The 14,646-nt window shown below is 44.4% G+C and overlaps 1 protein-coding gene across 2 annotated transcripts in view; it reads right to left on the bottom strand.

Annotated features, from left to right (window-relative positions):
* The window catches only part of ACBD6 (acyl-CoA binding domain containing 6), an 81,568-nt gene that overhangs the window by 55,133 nt on the left and 11,789 nt on the right, over positions 1-14,646 (bottom strand). For both annotated transcript variants that reach the window (XM_069023150.1, XM_069023151.1), the window contains exon 4: positions 604-686. In XM_069023150.1, coding sequence (XP_068879251.1) covers positions 604-686 — 83 coding nt within the window. The remainder of the gene's footprint in view (positions 1-603; positions 687-14,646) is intronic.

Genomic DNA, 14,646 nt, shown 5'->3' with positions numbered 1-14,646 from the left:
TATTGGAGTTAATACTATACCCATGACTAGTTGTCTGGAACAGTAAAAAAATAAACCAAACAAAACCCATCCAGGTGTCCTTATTCAGTAGCTAATGTCACTTACTACTTGCACCTTGACAGTTTTAAGTAGCAGCCACTCTAGTTCAGTAAATGCAGAGCTAGCTTTTCTTGCTGCAGAGCCTGGAAAAAAATTAATTTGATATAAGGCACAAACTCTCCCTGAAGGCAAACATTGTCCAACACTAAAACCTTCACTGAACAGTCCCTAATGAATGTATTGGTAAAGAAATTACTGTTTGAAAAAGGTAGTGCCTGAATAGCTTTCTATTAAAAATATCCAATATTACCTTTTTTTAGCCATATAACTGAAAAATGGGAAGCCTTGCCCTTCCCCCACATCTCGCGCTAGGGAAAGGTTACTACCTGGCAATGATACAGGCAGATATTGATTTAAATGATTATGGACCTGAAAAGTTCTTTCCTGTCATTTATTATCCTGTTGTAGTTGCCACCACACTTGTGCAATATTAAAAAAAAAAAGCTTAACAAAATGACATTAGAAAAACACTGTTTTTAACCGAATTCCAGCACAGATAATCACCTGATTGTTTCTTCTTGATATAATGAGCTGACGACTGGGCCTCCAAATACAGTTTTGCTTTCCTTTCCCCTCTTCTCTGTTGTCTGAAAGAAAAAGAAAGATTGGTCCAGCATCCTGACTCCCACTGCGTTCCCAACTCTCATTCCCAGCCCTGGCCCCTCAGGACCCAAAAGCTGAGCCTCTGTGAGGCAGCATAATATTCTGTTACTAGATTGCAAAGCTTGCCTTTATAAATCTATTTAATATAGATTTAAAATTAAATTTTATAATGGGCAGCATTTCCAAATGATTTACTCCCAGGAACTCTAGGATTCTGAATGATTCCCACCATAATAGAAATGAACAATTAGAATAATGATTGATCGATGCGGAGCCCCAGGCCTACCTTTTCAAAAAGCCATCCTGCAGCTTGGGATCTTCAATTGCCTGATTTTACATTGATGCCAGACCTTCAGCAGGAGTAAGAGCCTGCTGTCTGAAAGCCTGGCCCAATTAGGGGGTGCAGGGAACCAGAAAACCCAACTCTTCCATGGCATTAAGTATTCTGGTTTTCAGGTAAGCAGTCAAAATTAGTTTGCAATTTGCAGCAGCAATTCCTTGCAAAACCTGCCCATTAATTGCAGCTTGCCATTGCCAGTGGACAGGTCTGGGGCTTTCTGTGATGGCAGAGTGGCACACCCAGGGGGAAAAACATCAGGAGCAAAGTCCCAGCCTCTCTGTAGCTGCAATACATAGAATCACAGAATCCTGGAATTATTTGGGCTGGAAGGAACCTTAAAAATCATCTAGTTCCACTCCCCTGTCATGAGCAGGGACACTTTCTACTAGACCAGGGTGCTCCAAGCCCTGTCCAACCCGGCCTGGAACACTCCCAGGGATGGGGCAGCCAGAGCTGCTCCAGGCAACCTGTGCTGGGCCCTGCCCACCCTCAGAGGGGAGAATGTTCTTCTGATATCTAATCTAAACTGCTCTTTCAATCTGAAGTCCTTCTCCCTTGTCCTGTCACTCCAGCTCTTGTAAACAGTCTTGCCCCGTCTTCCGTGCAGATTCCCTTCAGGCACTGGAAGTCCACAATCGGATCAGCCCAAAGCCTTCTCTTGTCCAGGCTGAACAATCCCAGTTGTCTCAGCCTTCCCACTCAGGAAAGATGTTCCAACCCTCTGATCAACTTTGTTACACCAAAAAGCATTGCTGTCCCATCAGGATTCTACCTAGCAAGATGTTGATTTTTTCTTTTTTTAAATAAAACATACTTACATTCATCTTTCTTCCTGCTCCTTAGGTTGCTTTTGTTTTAAATCAAAGTACTGGTTCCCTCTAATGCATTTACTCTTACATTCTGCCCAGTTTGAGCCAACCAGTTCTACCTTTCAGCTCTTCTGTACCAGCCCAAAGCCATAACATTAGGTTTGCAGATATCACAGACATACTTCTGTGTAAGAGCACATGGAAAGGAAATTGGCTTTGAAGACTATTCTGTGGCAAGTCGGCTCTCTCTAATTTAGAGTCGGTGACATGAAGTTCTCCTTTCTTGAAGGCAAAGGGCTTAAGAGTCTTTACAGTGCAGTGCCCCTCTTAAAAAATTATTTAGCAGGGAACCTTACTGTCCATCAATTATTTTGTTTGCACGAATAAAATAAAATTAATTTGAGATCACCTGGAAGTGCACAGAAGAGTTATTCCTATACAATGAAGCTATACTCACTACAAGTCTACCCTGTTTGATACTGAGGGATGATGGGCATTCAATCAGTGTCAGAAACAGCAAAAAAATCTTAATCTAGATTTTTTTATATCTTCCCACTCTAGTTTTTGGTTGTTGCTTTTTTTCCGAGTCAGAAAAAACATTTGAAAAAATACATTTAATCTTTCTAGAGGCAGAAATTGTTAAAAAAGAAGGTTTCTAGGATTAAGTTCACTTTCTTTGCGCAACAAATGCATTTCTACCAAAGATTAATCATGTTGATTGAGTACACATAAGGTCATCAGGAAACTTGGTGATAAAGGCTTTCCCAAAAACACTCAGGCAAAAACTTCTCTGGCTTTTAATCCATATACGAGTTACTTTGTCCAAGCAGCTTTTATCTCATCTCTTTCATGCAGAAATAGGTAATTCAATATTCAATTTATGAATGTTGAAGCAAGCTTATTCCATCACAGTCCTTGATATGTAAAAGTTTATGAAGAAGGTCCAGGAAAAGATTCAGCTGTTTTCTCAGTATTTAACGCGTGCCCCTACTCTGCAAAGCCATGAAAACAGAGACGTGGCTCCACCATTTGCGGCTTCCCACGGAGAACCTGTCCAGGCTACAAGGAATGCTCCTTCCCAAAAAGGTTCACTCTGCTGCAGCACAGATACAAACTGGTTTCTTTCCAGCTGCTCTTGACAGCCTGCCTGTCCATGAGCTCATCTGCCCAGTTCCAAAATCCGTGCTGCCCAGCCTGCCAGAACTTCCACGCAATATGCGAGCACGATGTACTGAACTCGGTGACACAAAAAGTGTGGCAGAAGCAGCAGCGCCTTCCAAACCACGTCACAGCTACTGTCAGCACTGACAGCAACCAGTGTTGTTACTTGTTGTTCATCCTGGCTGAAGGGATCAGTAACACACAGGTGCCCCTTTCCTTCTTAAATCTCTTTACATTTTTACAGCAGAAGAGGGCTTTTAGGGCTACCTATATGCAGATAATGACTCATGAGTTTAAAGTCACATTACCCCGCAAACCACAATGAAATTAAAAACTGACACTGCAAATTTCCTGTCTCCTCTGTTAGAAAGGCACTAATAATTAACTATGTGGCTCTCAATTAAGCCAGCTCCATTTCTTTCACTGCTGGCAGCGCTGTCCAGAAGCACTGCAGATGTACATGTAACTAATGATAGTTAAGGAATAGCATGATCCAGGGCTTCCATAATTTGGAACCTGAATCCAAGGGAGATGACAGCAGTAGCATCCGCAGTTGGACCATGCAAGAGAGGTGCTGTAGGAAAGGCAAAATTGCTGTGGGCTCCATAAGCACAAGACATTTCTCTTAAAATACCAGTAAAAAACTGTGGGAATGAAGAGGAATTTGTGACAGCACGTGAAGACACCTTGGAGGATTGCACTTGTGTGCCAAAGCACAGGCAGTGGCATGCAAGAAATAGGGGAAAAGACAAGAGAGAAGTGTAAGACATGCCTTAGACAGCAAAATTTCCCATGTTTTCCCCTTGCCCACTGATTCTTGGTGGCTGGCGTACAATTAAGGCTGATGTCAAAGTCACTGTTCCTGTGACAGTTAACTTTGGTGGGCGGATCTGGCTGACCAAAGCCAGCATCAATCACGCGCAAGTCTGGGCTTCAGTATGCAGCAAACGTACTCCTGAAGAGACATCGTCAACTCCCCTGACTCCAGAAGGGCTCAGGGACTGGCGCAGGGAACTCCACTAAGCCCAGAACCATCCCTCTCAAATGTCACCAGGAATGCCAGGAGAAAAGCCGCACTCCTCCCGGAACAGACAGTAGAGCATCCTTGTCCCTGCCTCGGTGTCCTGGATTTGTCAATAAAAGCCCAGCTCGATCCAAGGCACACTCGCATCCCGGCTGGCTGTCACTGGCAATGCTGCTCCAGGCAGCCTCAAAGCCTGACAACCACTTTCGGAACAAAATGGAAATACAGGGACTAATATTTGCTAACATCATTAATTCTTTTTTCCTTCCCCACTCCCCCTTCTTCCTTTATCCACCATGTCAAGATGTATACTTTTAAATTGTTGTCAGCCATAAAACAGACGTCGTGTCACAGTTCAGAGGTTAACATATAATGACAGACACATTAAAAACCCTGTCCAATGCCTCACTGAAAATTTCAGCTCCATCTTCTCTTCAACAAGACAGTGGCTCAAACTCACTTATAAGCTTTAACAACATTAAAGCCTAATCATGATTGAAAAATAAAGGAGAAAGAGAAGATGGCTTTATCATGCTAAGCATTATGGAAATGCAAAACAATTAGAGACAAACATTTTACTTGTGAGGGTTTTGTCATAAAACTCTCCCATAATCACAACATGATCCATTTCTCCTTTGGCATTTTTGGGGAGCAGGATGAAAATTATCATCTAAGAGGAGGAGCAGCAGTTTCCTAAAGGGGGTTGGTTTGGTGAATCACTCTCTTGCTACATCCCTGAAGACAGGACTGGGATGGTTTATTTTTCATTTCCACACCCAAGCTTTGTTCGGATCTACACAAAACAGGCTACAACAGATTTAACAAGATGGCAAATTCATGGGTCCTTCCAATGACCCACTTCAAGCTCAAGAGCCAGAAGTAGCTATAGAGATGCAAATGAACTCACTCTCAGTAATTAGCTGGGATGGAATGGGACACAGCTATTTACATGCAGGGCAAGGGACACCCAAGTCTGATGGAAGGAAGGTACAGAAAAGTCCTACAGAAATACTACAAAACAGCAGGAACAGCACAAGTTTCAGAAAAACTTTTTAAAAAATGGAATACCGTAACTTCGAGTTAATAGAAGAACAAGATCCCAGGCATGGGTTGAATGTAGGGCATCCCAGTTTTATCCAGAGCAATATGGGAACTCTTCCTGGCTGGTTTTGCATGCCTGGACACCCAGCAAATGCAACAACAGCTGGTGGCAAGGCACGTGGCTGCATTGCACTGCACATCTATCATCCCCCCAATTCCCTCACATCTCGCTCTGGCTTTTCTCCACGCCCAAAACCTTAAATAACTTCTCATAAATGCATATTAAGAGAAAGCCGTCAGCAAAAAAAGGGCCATCTCATCAAAATACTTATCTTCAAAGTTACCCTGGCTAATGCCTTAAAATGGTCATGACTGAGGTCTTTCATCATCATGCACCTTGGAAACAGAAAAGTGAGACAACTTAAATGAGAGCGATGCATCAGGATCTCACACCTGAGCCACCACACCACATGGAAGAAGTTTGCACTGCTGATTGTATTATTTTCCTCTTCCTTCGAGCCTGATGCAGCTTGAGTCAGAGTAGCAGCTGTATCCCAGCTTCATGGGATAAACAAGGAACATTCCTAACAAAATGACTCCAGTCAAAGCTTCTCAAGCGTTTCCACAGCAGCAAACACACAGTGCAGGTTCCAGTCTGCATTTGTGCTGCACCGTTCACCTTCCTCCAGCTCACCTGTTCCTCCAGTGCAGGTGTCAGCCTGGCACATTCCCCGGCTTTCCTGCATGGCCAGGCACAGAACCCAGCCCTGGGCACAGGGACAGCGAGGGGCACACACAGCAGCAGGCCAGTGGAACACCCTCCTTGGCAGGAACGTGGCAGCCTTCAGCAGCCACCCAAATCTTGTCATGGCCTTTCAAGGTGCTGCAGGGCTTTGAAGTGCAACCAAGGGTCCTGAGCCACCAGGCCTTGAGGAGCTGCAATTGCTGGATGCTCAGCAAATCTGTTTGGCAGGGGTAGGAGAAACCCTGGCCCGTGTCCCAGCTCCCCAAACCACACCTGGGAGGTGTAGCAACTCCAGTCTGTTGTTATGGCAGGACAGGTGACGTGCTGGAACCCTGGCAGGCTCACAGGAAGGTACCAGCAAATCCCTGACATGTGCTGATTGAATTGTAATTAAGCTGGTATAGTCCCAGGCGAGAAATCTTACAGAAGACACTTCAGGCACAAGAGCAGACCTGCTCTGCTGGCCACCATGTTTCCCTAATGCTCTGGATTAACATTTCTCTATTTGAGGAGTGAGGACTATTAGGGAGACAACAAGAAAATGTAAACTCTCCTAAAGTTTCCGACACTCACCCCCCTCCTCTCCCTGTGTGCCACGGCCTGGCCATCCCCCTGGGAAGGGAACTTGGGCAGACACTAATTGTATTTGACAGCAGCAATTACACACAAGGCTGGAGATTAGAAGCTCGTTAATTGTGTGTGCCATAATTGCTGCCGTCTTTTCCTTTGCTAGTTAAGGCCCGTGCCAGGAGAGCCAAGGGGAGGAGGGTGCTCTCCGCCCCAAACGCAGGTGGTCCGAAGATGAGAGCCCTCGGACAGGGAGGAGATGTCCCCTGTCCCCCCACGCCTCGGGAGGCTCTGACCCCGCAACAATGCGGGAGGGTCCTCCGGCAGTGCGGCTAATGAAGCGTGAAATGAGGACAAACAATGCTCTCTTCCAAAGGTATTTTCCACCTGTATCCTTCTGACTTTACAGCTCGGCTGAACTTCACACTACCTGCAGCGGGAGGGAAGGCAAGTATTAACCCTTTGGAGGTGATGCTACTACAGGAAATACATCTTTACCCACTTATAAAATTAGGCATTGTTTTACATTGTTTAAATTCATCAAATCCTTCCTTCCCGACTAAGATAGGAGCTCGGCACTTCTCAGCACTCTTTACTGACCGCTGTAAGGCAGCAACACCCAAATAAGATACAAATCCCTCCTGGCTGAGGGCAGCCTCCCCTTACACTGCTGCAAAGCCACCTTTCACAAAAGGCTGCCGTACCCTCCACACCAGCCCTATTAACGACTGCCATAAACAGCCTATTTTAATATTCCTCTCCCAACCATCCTTCTTGGCTCCCAGCAGCAGCTCGGCCGGAGCACGCACATGACTCAGCACCTGGAGCCTTTTCAAGAGCCCACTGAGGCTCTGTACAATCCGAGCAAACTGCCCATGAGAAATGGCAGCACACTGCAGGATAACCCGGGGTTGAGGTCCATGTTTTGTTTTGCACATTGAAGGGTCAGTTTAGTTAATATTCCAATAATGGCTATGTTAAAAAAAACAACAAAACAAAACAAAACTGGTTCTTCTAAGTCTCATCACAGAATTTCCTTTTACGAAACACAGTCTAAGACAGGGAAAACATTTTCCGGATTACAGTCAAAAAATAAAAACAAACATACTATAAGTAATGACATAGTTAAACAGAACTGTGATCTAAAGCAAAGCCTTGCAGATGACTCATTTAACTATAATGACTTAATTAATAACTGCACCATAATCACAGTTGGAAATTAGTAGTAAAGACAGTCAGGGGAAGGGAAATAAATGCAAAATGCAAAACATAATTTTGAGCAAGTTTTATGCTTACTAGGAGCTGTGATTCCACGACTCACTGTACACATTTTAGCATATGCATGGAAGGAAATACTGTGCTCAATAAAAAACCCTAATGCAGTGGCTTCCCGCAGTTTTTGGTTTGTGGAGCACTTTTTTAAAAGGAAAAGCAGGCATGGAGGTGGCAAACACAAGACCACTGGCAGGCTCCTTTCCTCACACTCTTTTCACGGACTCTGCCAAAACTTGCCGACCCCCAGTGTCTGCAGAGCAAAGGGTGAAGTGGGTGGCATTGTTTGGACCCTTCCAGCGTGATGGAAACCAGGCTTCCTGGTTCGTCCTGGAGCAATCAATCCCTTCAGTCACATCTCCTGTATGAAACTCCATCAGTGCCTGAGCAGAGGGGACCAAGCTACGGACACAAACACAGCCTGTACTGTTGTGGGGGTTTTGTCAACCTAATACAAGATATTTATTTAGATTTACGCAGACATTTGTAGGAAGAAGAAATATATTCTGAGCCAGGCTGGAAATACTGAACAACTCTGTGGCTTGGGATGAAACAGGTGCTCTGAAGCCTGAAAACTGAAGGCAACCCTCACTTTTGGTAAATAAAGGATGTCAGCAGCCATCCTCTGCTTTCTGGAGTGACACCGGGCCAGACCCTGCTGCAGTGGCCAATGTCCCCACTGGCAAAAGGAACAGCTCCAAGGCTGCTTGAGCAGTGCCATGGACATTTGTTTCCCCCAGCAGATCTCGGCTGTGAAGGCAGAGGGGTGGACTTACGAGGTCTGCGGGCACAGAAATGGCAGAATGAAGAGATCTTTGCTGGTGCCCATCCCCACAGACTCAGGCATGGGAAGGATCAGAGCATCCAAGCAGGAACAAGAAGGTTTCCAATAACCCTTGGCAGGCTCAGCCAGAGGGATGCAGGATCTGGACGCGGCTGCCTGGAGCAGCCTTTAGTGCTGAGCACTGACGCTGTGCCCGAGCCTTTCCCTGCCTTTGTGCTGGTTAGTTCAGCTCAAAGTACCTACAGGATGCTCCGGAGACATTTGAGGAGTGCCACCTTTCCTTACAATAGGAGTAATTTGGTACAACAGTGTCCAAGGATCCAAGTAGGAAACAATCCCTGCTCTTTTAAAGGAAAGCTTTTTCCAATCTAAGAGACAAACAGCATTGACACAACTTTAAACAATGTGTTAGTTAACATCCAAACAAAATCTTAATCTCCAGTAATTACACTCAATACTTCCTTGACACTTCCTGTAAAGAGCAAGCTAAACATAACCACTTAACCTTTTTCTAACTCAAAAAGCAGTATTTTCACTAAAGAACCAGCTTAATTATGCTATAGCTTATGTTATACACAAAACACTCACAGCTATTTTCTCCTAACCAAAACCATACTCTATTTTTAATTAACACACTCTCTCTTTTACACCAGCCTTTGCACTGCCATGTGAAGCAGCAGGGTACACAGCCCCTTCCTGCATCTGAATACTTTAGGTAAATGTCTACAGCTACACACCTAAACATTAATGTATTACATATTCCACAGTAAGAGAAACCTGCAATTTCCACCCAAGTTCCTGATTTTTTTCAGAGCCTCTGACACAGCAAATTGAGAATCCTGCAACAGCTTCAATTACTTGGAAAAATCTGATTTTTTTTTTTTAATTAGAGGTTGAGCCCTTCCCCACTTAAAGCAGTCAAGCTGCCAGCCCAGCCTGGCGGGTTGCTGGCCAAAACAGGGGCAAGAGGGCCAGAACAGGGGAGAGGCTGACACAGCTCCCCAGTGAGCAGCAGAGCAAGGCAAAGCTCCCCTCCTGGAATGTCCACCAAGTGCCACAAACAGAGGAGTCAGTCCCTGCTCCTCCCACCCTCACTCACCACCTCACTTGGCTGTCCCTGGGAGACCTGATGTGGGTGTACCCAAGGCTTTTCCATGTTTCTGGGCACTCTGGGAAAATATTGGGATCCATGGATGTCAGGAAGGCTCTTTCCTGCCCAGGAAGTGACCTGGGCAGCAGGAATCATCATAGAACCACAGGATGGTTTAGGTTGGTCACCTAGTTCCAACCTCAGCTAAAACCAAGCAGAGAAAGCAGATCTTGCCCTCCTGGTCCTCCCCACCTCACCTTGCAATTTCCTATTTATTTTTCCACTACTTCCAAACCTCCTGTTACACCAGAGGCCCTACTCTCTGCCTCAGGCTCCTGAGGACTCACCTGCCCTGTCCCTACAGCCCATGGCAGCATCCTGCTTGGCTCAACACCTCTCTCCTCTGCCAGCCCATCCTGCAGCTTTCCCAGCCTCCAGTTTGGTCATGTCAGTGCTACCAATTGTACCAATTTGTACCAATTTGTTTTAGCCAGAGGAGTTTCAGGACATGAATGAACGTCACAGGAAAGTTTTGATTGCTGGTGGAGTCACTTCTCATGTAACAACACTGCTCTTTCCTTCTTCCAGCCTCACAAAGCTACTTCACAAAAACAAGCTTTTCAACGCTTTTGTCATTCACATTTTTGTTGCTGAGGAGCAGCACCATTGCTGCTAAAATCTGCAACAAATGGAAACTGTACTTGGCATTTAAACCCCTTCCTTGCCTTGCCAGAAACTGCCACCTCAAGGCAGAAATGACAGAGAGCACCTCTGGTTGCATCTCAGTCATTTCAGCCTCTGGTCTGAAGTTTTAACAAATTCAGTTAAGTTATCTCAGTTTAAGCCAAGATCTCAGGCCCTCCCTGGAAATATCAGCACTTAACCATTTTCTGTCAACTCAGCCACAGAAGCAACAACCTTTAGCAGAGGATCTGCAGCAACTTACACTTGATCTGGTGATCAAGTCCTTCCCTGATCCTGAGATCCTTTCTCAGCTAGGAGAGCAATTGCCCAAGTGAAGTTTTAAGATCCCAGAGCTCAGTTGCATCCCGTGCTTCCAATCCCACAGCCGTGGGATCACAGAAGAACCAGGTGCTGTGGGACTGCAGCCAGGCAGCAGAACCTGTTACTTCTGGACAATGATCACAGGGAAAAGAAAAAAGCAACAAATTCCCTGCTGCACAGAAAGTTACACAGTACAGTGCTTTGTCTCAGTCTGTTACATCTTGTCATCGCTGTATGCCAATAGTTTGAGATTTTATATATATATATATATATATATATATATATATAAATTTACTTGTTCTTTTTCCAATTGCCTTTGGTGTATCTGGCTAGCATGCAGTGTCTCCATCCACCTGCAGGCCAGGAATCATGATGCTGGGATGCCACACACATCACTTTGCTGCAGCAGCACGCTCAGCAAGGCAGAGCAACGCCTCTAATTATTCCTTTTTTCTGAATACATTCCAAACAGTATATATTTCTGTAATCAGTGTAAGATGATGAAAATTAATTCAGTGGTGTATTCAAAAGGAAACATATTTAAATATTAAATATTTAACCCAAATCACTGCATTGGTAACCAAAAAATGGGGATGCCCCCAATTCCTTGGTTGGAATTCTCAAAACCCACTACTGTTACATTCAAGCAGCTGCAAGAGGATATGTTATGCTACTCACAGCACACTAACAACAGCACATTGAAACTGCTGGATCTGAGCTGGAAAAATATGGACTAGCATTTCTACAAGCCAAAGTCAGCCCATTGGAGGGCTAGTGAGATTGCATATTTAATGTACAGTATGTTTTCAGCAAGAACAGGCAGCTTAAAAGGAGGGAGAGAGAAGGCATAACCCTTGTCATAATAATTCTCTACTTTGATAAAGCTTAGGGACATAGAAATGTGGGCAACCTCTGCACAGGATTCCAGTGCAGCCTTCAATCCATGACTGCATTGCTGGTTTGCTTCCTAGACTTCAGTCTCTCTGAAATACAGACTTGCAGCTTGGCACTGTTGTATTTCAATCAATCGCTTGGTCGAGGATCAGAATGTCATAAATAAAAGAAGCTGAGACCATAAATTTCTGCAGAGATGTAAAATCAAAGAGAACAATCCAACAGACTCCCAGGGGGTGGGAGGCTGACACATATTCCAGCTGTTTATATTTCTACTGTGAGTTGCTTGTTCATTTTAACTTCTTCACTTCTGCACAGCTTGCCAGAGCCACAATTCCAAACAACTGAAAATCTCACTGGGGGTCTGGCATTTTGTTTTGTGCTCTACAATAAAAGACTGCAGGAAAGAAAAAGCCCTGTGATTTATCAAACTTGTCCACAGACAAAATGCCAGCCCCACCAGCACAGCACCCCAGTGGCTGGCAGGTGAGTTACTTGCTAGAACACATTACTTGCTAGATTACACGTGCAAAGGCAGGGACAGAAAGGCAGCAAATCACCTATGGACAGCTTTGTTTGTGAGTAGGATATATATCAAGGACTCAAAGCATCAGCACATACTCCTCACGAGAAGATACAGCAAAGCAACACTACCCACCTTTACTGCAGAAGAATGGGGAAATTTAGTTCATGTTTGTAGTGAGGCATTTTAGTTTCTGACACAAGAGGAGCTACAAAACATCCCCTTGCTAATAAGAAAAATTGGTTCTGAAAGCATGCTCCAGAAGCAAAGCACTTAAGGTGTAACTTGTGCATACAATAAAGTGCCATTTTTCCAACTTGGATAAAACAGGTGGGCCGCTCCACCTGTAGTCTCACAAGTAGGAGTGAAGAGTACACCAACTGCAAGGTTTTGTGAGCCATGCACAGTAAAGAACTGCCTCCCACAGCAAGGCTGCATCCCCCACTAACTCCACTTGCATGCCAGAGATTGTCCGTCATACGGCTGGCAAAAGGCAGCAGGGCAGGGCAGAAGAATCCCTCTGTGTGCTAAGATCTAACCCATCTCAGGATATAAAACCCCTCAAAACTATTACATACCCCAGTGTGATTCACAAAAAACCAACTCAGCAGTTTGTCTAAAACAGGAGGACACTGTAGTCTTACATGCCCCAAAGCCAGAAGCCTGGAGTGTATCAATTTTCTGGTTTTAATCTTAATTTCTAGTGCTTCATTTTCTGCTAGAAGAATAATAATTAAAAAAAAAAATACAAGCTTGATGGTTTGGCTTTGTTCCATTTTGTTTTCAAAGGGGAAGAGTTTGATTAGAGTTTACACATTGTCTCAGTGACAGGCTTCTTCCAACGTGGTCACCACTGAAATAAGAGCTTCCAAAAACGTAGAGCAAACAGTGATGTTTGTTTCCTACATTTTGTAAGAATTATTATTATTATTGTAAAAAACCCCAAGCAAAAAGTCAGATATGAAATTCCCTAAGGATGAAGTGCCACAGCAGGATCCACACAAAGAAACATGCAGAGCAAAGCCCCTGCAGCACTGTTGCACAGCTCCTCTTCGCAGTGTGCTGCATTAGCACAGCCCAGGACAGCAAACTTTAGGGAGCATAGCCATAATTTGATTAGTGCCCATTTTACACGATGCAATTAAATTGCTTTTATACTACAAAAGAAATAAAGTCGCTATTTTTCAAAGTTTTTGACCTCGCAGCACAGCAAGCCATAAATTGAGATATCTCCCCAAACGAAGCAGGTATGTGAGCTTACTGCTGCTGGTGATGGGGAGAGAGAGAGACCCAAACAGGTCTCTTCCCTTCCTGCTCTTCCCATCCCCCTTGTAATCCTGCCCACACCACTCTGCTGCTCTTTCACAACCACAAACAGTGGCTGCTGGACCAGATTATCGAGGGAGACATCTGTTTGACTGATAGACAAAACAGGAAAATACCATGGGTGCACTCATTTTGTTTACAGATGAGTTTTTCTAATGCATTTCTTAATTTCCAGAAGAAGTTCCACTGGCCTGCAGAACTAACCAAGAAATCCACAGATTTCAGCCTGAAACTGCATCTACCAGCCACTAATCTAATTCTTAGAAGTTGACCAGACATAAAACCTGTAAGCTGCAAAAGATCAAAGCTTCTTGTTCCAGATATCAACAGGACAGACTTGAGCAATGAGTCCATTTAAGAAAAATTCCAAGTTTTGATTTCCAAATGTTTTTCTTTAATGCCATTGGAAACACAGTTTGTATTTGAGTCATTACAGAAATGCTGAAGTTCCCTTGGAGGTCCTACGTTACAGAGGTTCTAAGTTGCCTGGGAGATCTAACTTAAATACAAGAGGCTCATCAATTTAAATCAATTCTTAAAACAATTCAGTTAACACCTGCTGCAACCTGCCAAAAGCACACACACAAACTCAGCTCTGCTGCAAATCTAGGAATTGTTTCTCCTGCTTTTCACTGTATCCCCGAATTGAAAATTCTCTTTTCCACATTTTAGTTTCAACTTGCTGATTGCATATGAATGTGACAGAGAAAGGTTATTTCACCAGAAGGCACAAGGGATGGAGCCCAGCCCTGGGCACAGGGTACCTGGCCACCCACCTTATCAAATATTGCCCCCTGCAGTACTTCCTGCAAAAACACCCAATGGACAAGTCCATTTGTTTCATTCCCGCAGGCTTTCCAGCCTACTGGACTGCTCCAAGCCTGCAGCAACTGTGCATTTGCTATTTTATTCACTCTGACGTTTTACTCTGTTTCATGAGACTTTCTGTTCCCCAAGGGTCCTCTGCTGGCATGACCTGGTGCTCCCACACCAACCCAACAAAGGAGGGATTTTAGTCCCATTCACACTTGGACAGAGTACAGAGAAATAAATCCTCCCCTACTCAAACAAGGCACAGAATAGTATTTAAAAAAACCCACAGGCAGCTTTCTGCCCTGTAAACATCAGAACTGGGACTTCACACCTTTAAGAGCCTAAGAAGATGTTTGGTGAATGCCTATTTTCTTTGAGGTGGAGCTCTCTTTCCCACTTTGCGTTTGAGAGAAGCCGCTGCTCTTCAGATTCCTGATCTCCAACTTTCCTCACTGCACAGCAGGAACCTTACTAACTGCATTAGTGGTGAAGTTGAGTCAAACAAGTTAAAACGCCAACTTTGTAAACTTTGATATATAAATAGAAAATA

This window comes from Aphelocoma coerulescens, chromosome 8 (genome assembly GCF_041296385.1).
Source record: "Aphelocoma coerulescens isolate FSJ_1873_10779 chromosome 8, UR_Acoe_1.0, whole genome shotgun sequence".
Taxonomy (NCBI): domain Eukaryota; kingdom Metazoa; phylum Chordata; class Aves; order Passeriformes; family Corvidae; genus Aphelocoma; species Aphelocoma coerulescens.
Note: the sequence above shows the minus strand (reverse complement) of the source record. Positions and strands in the feature narration are given on the sequence as shown.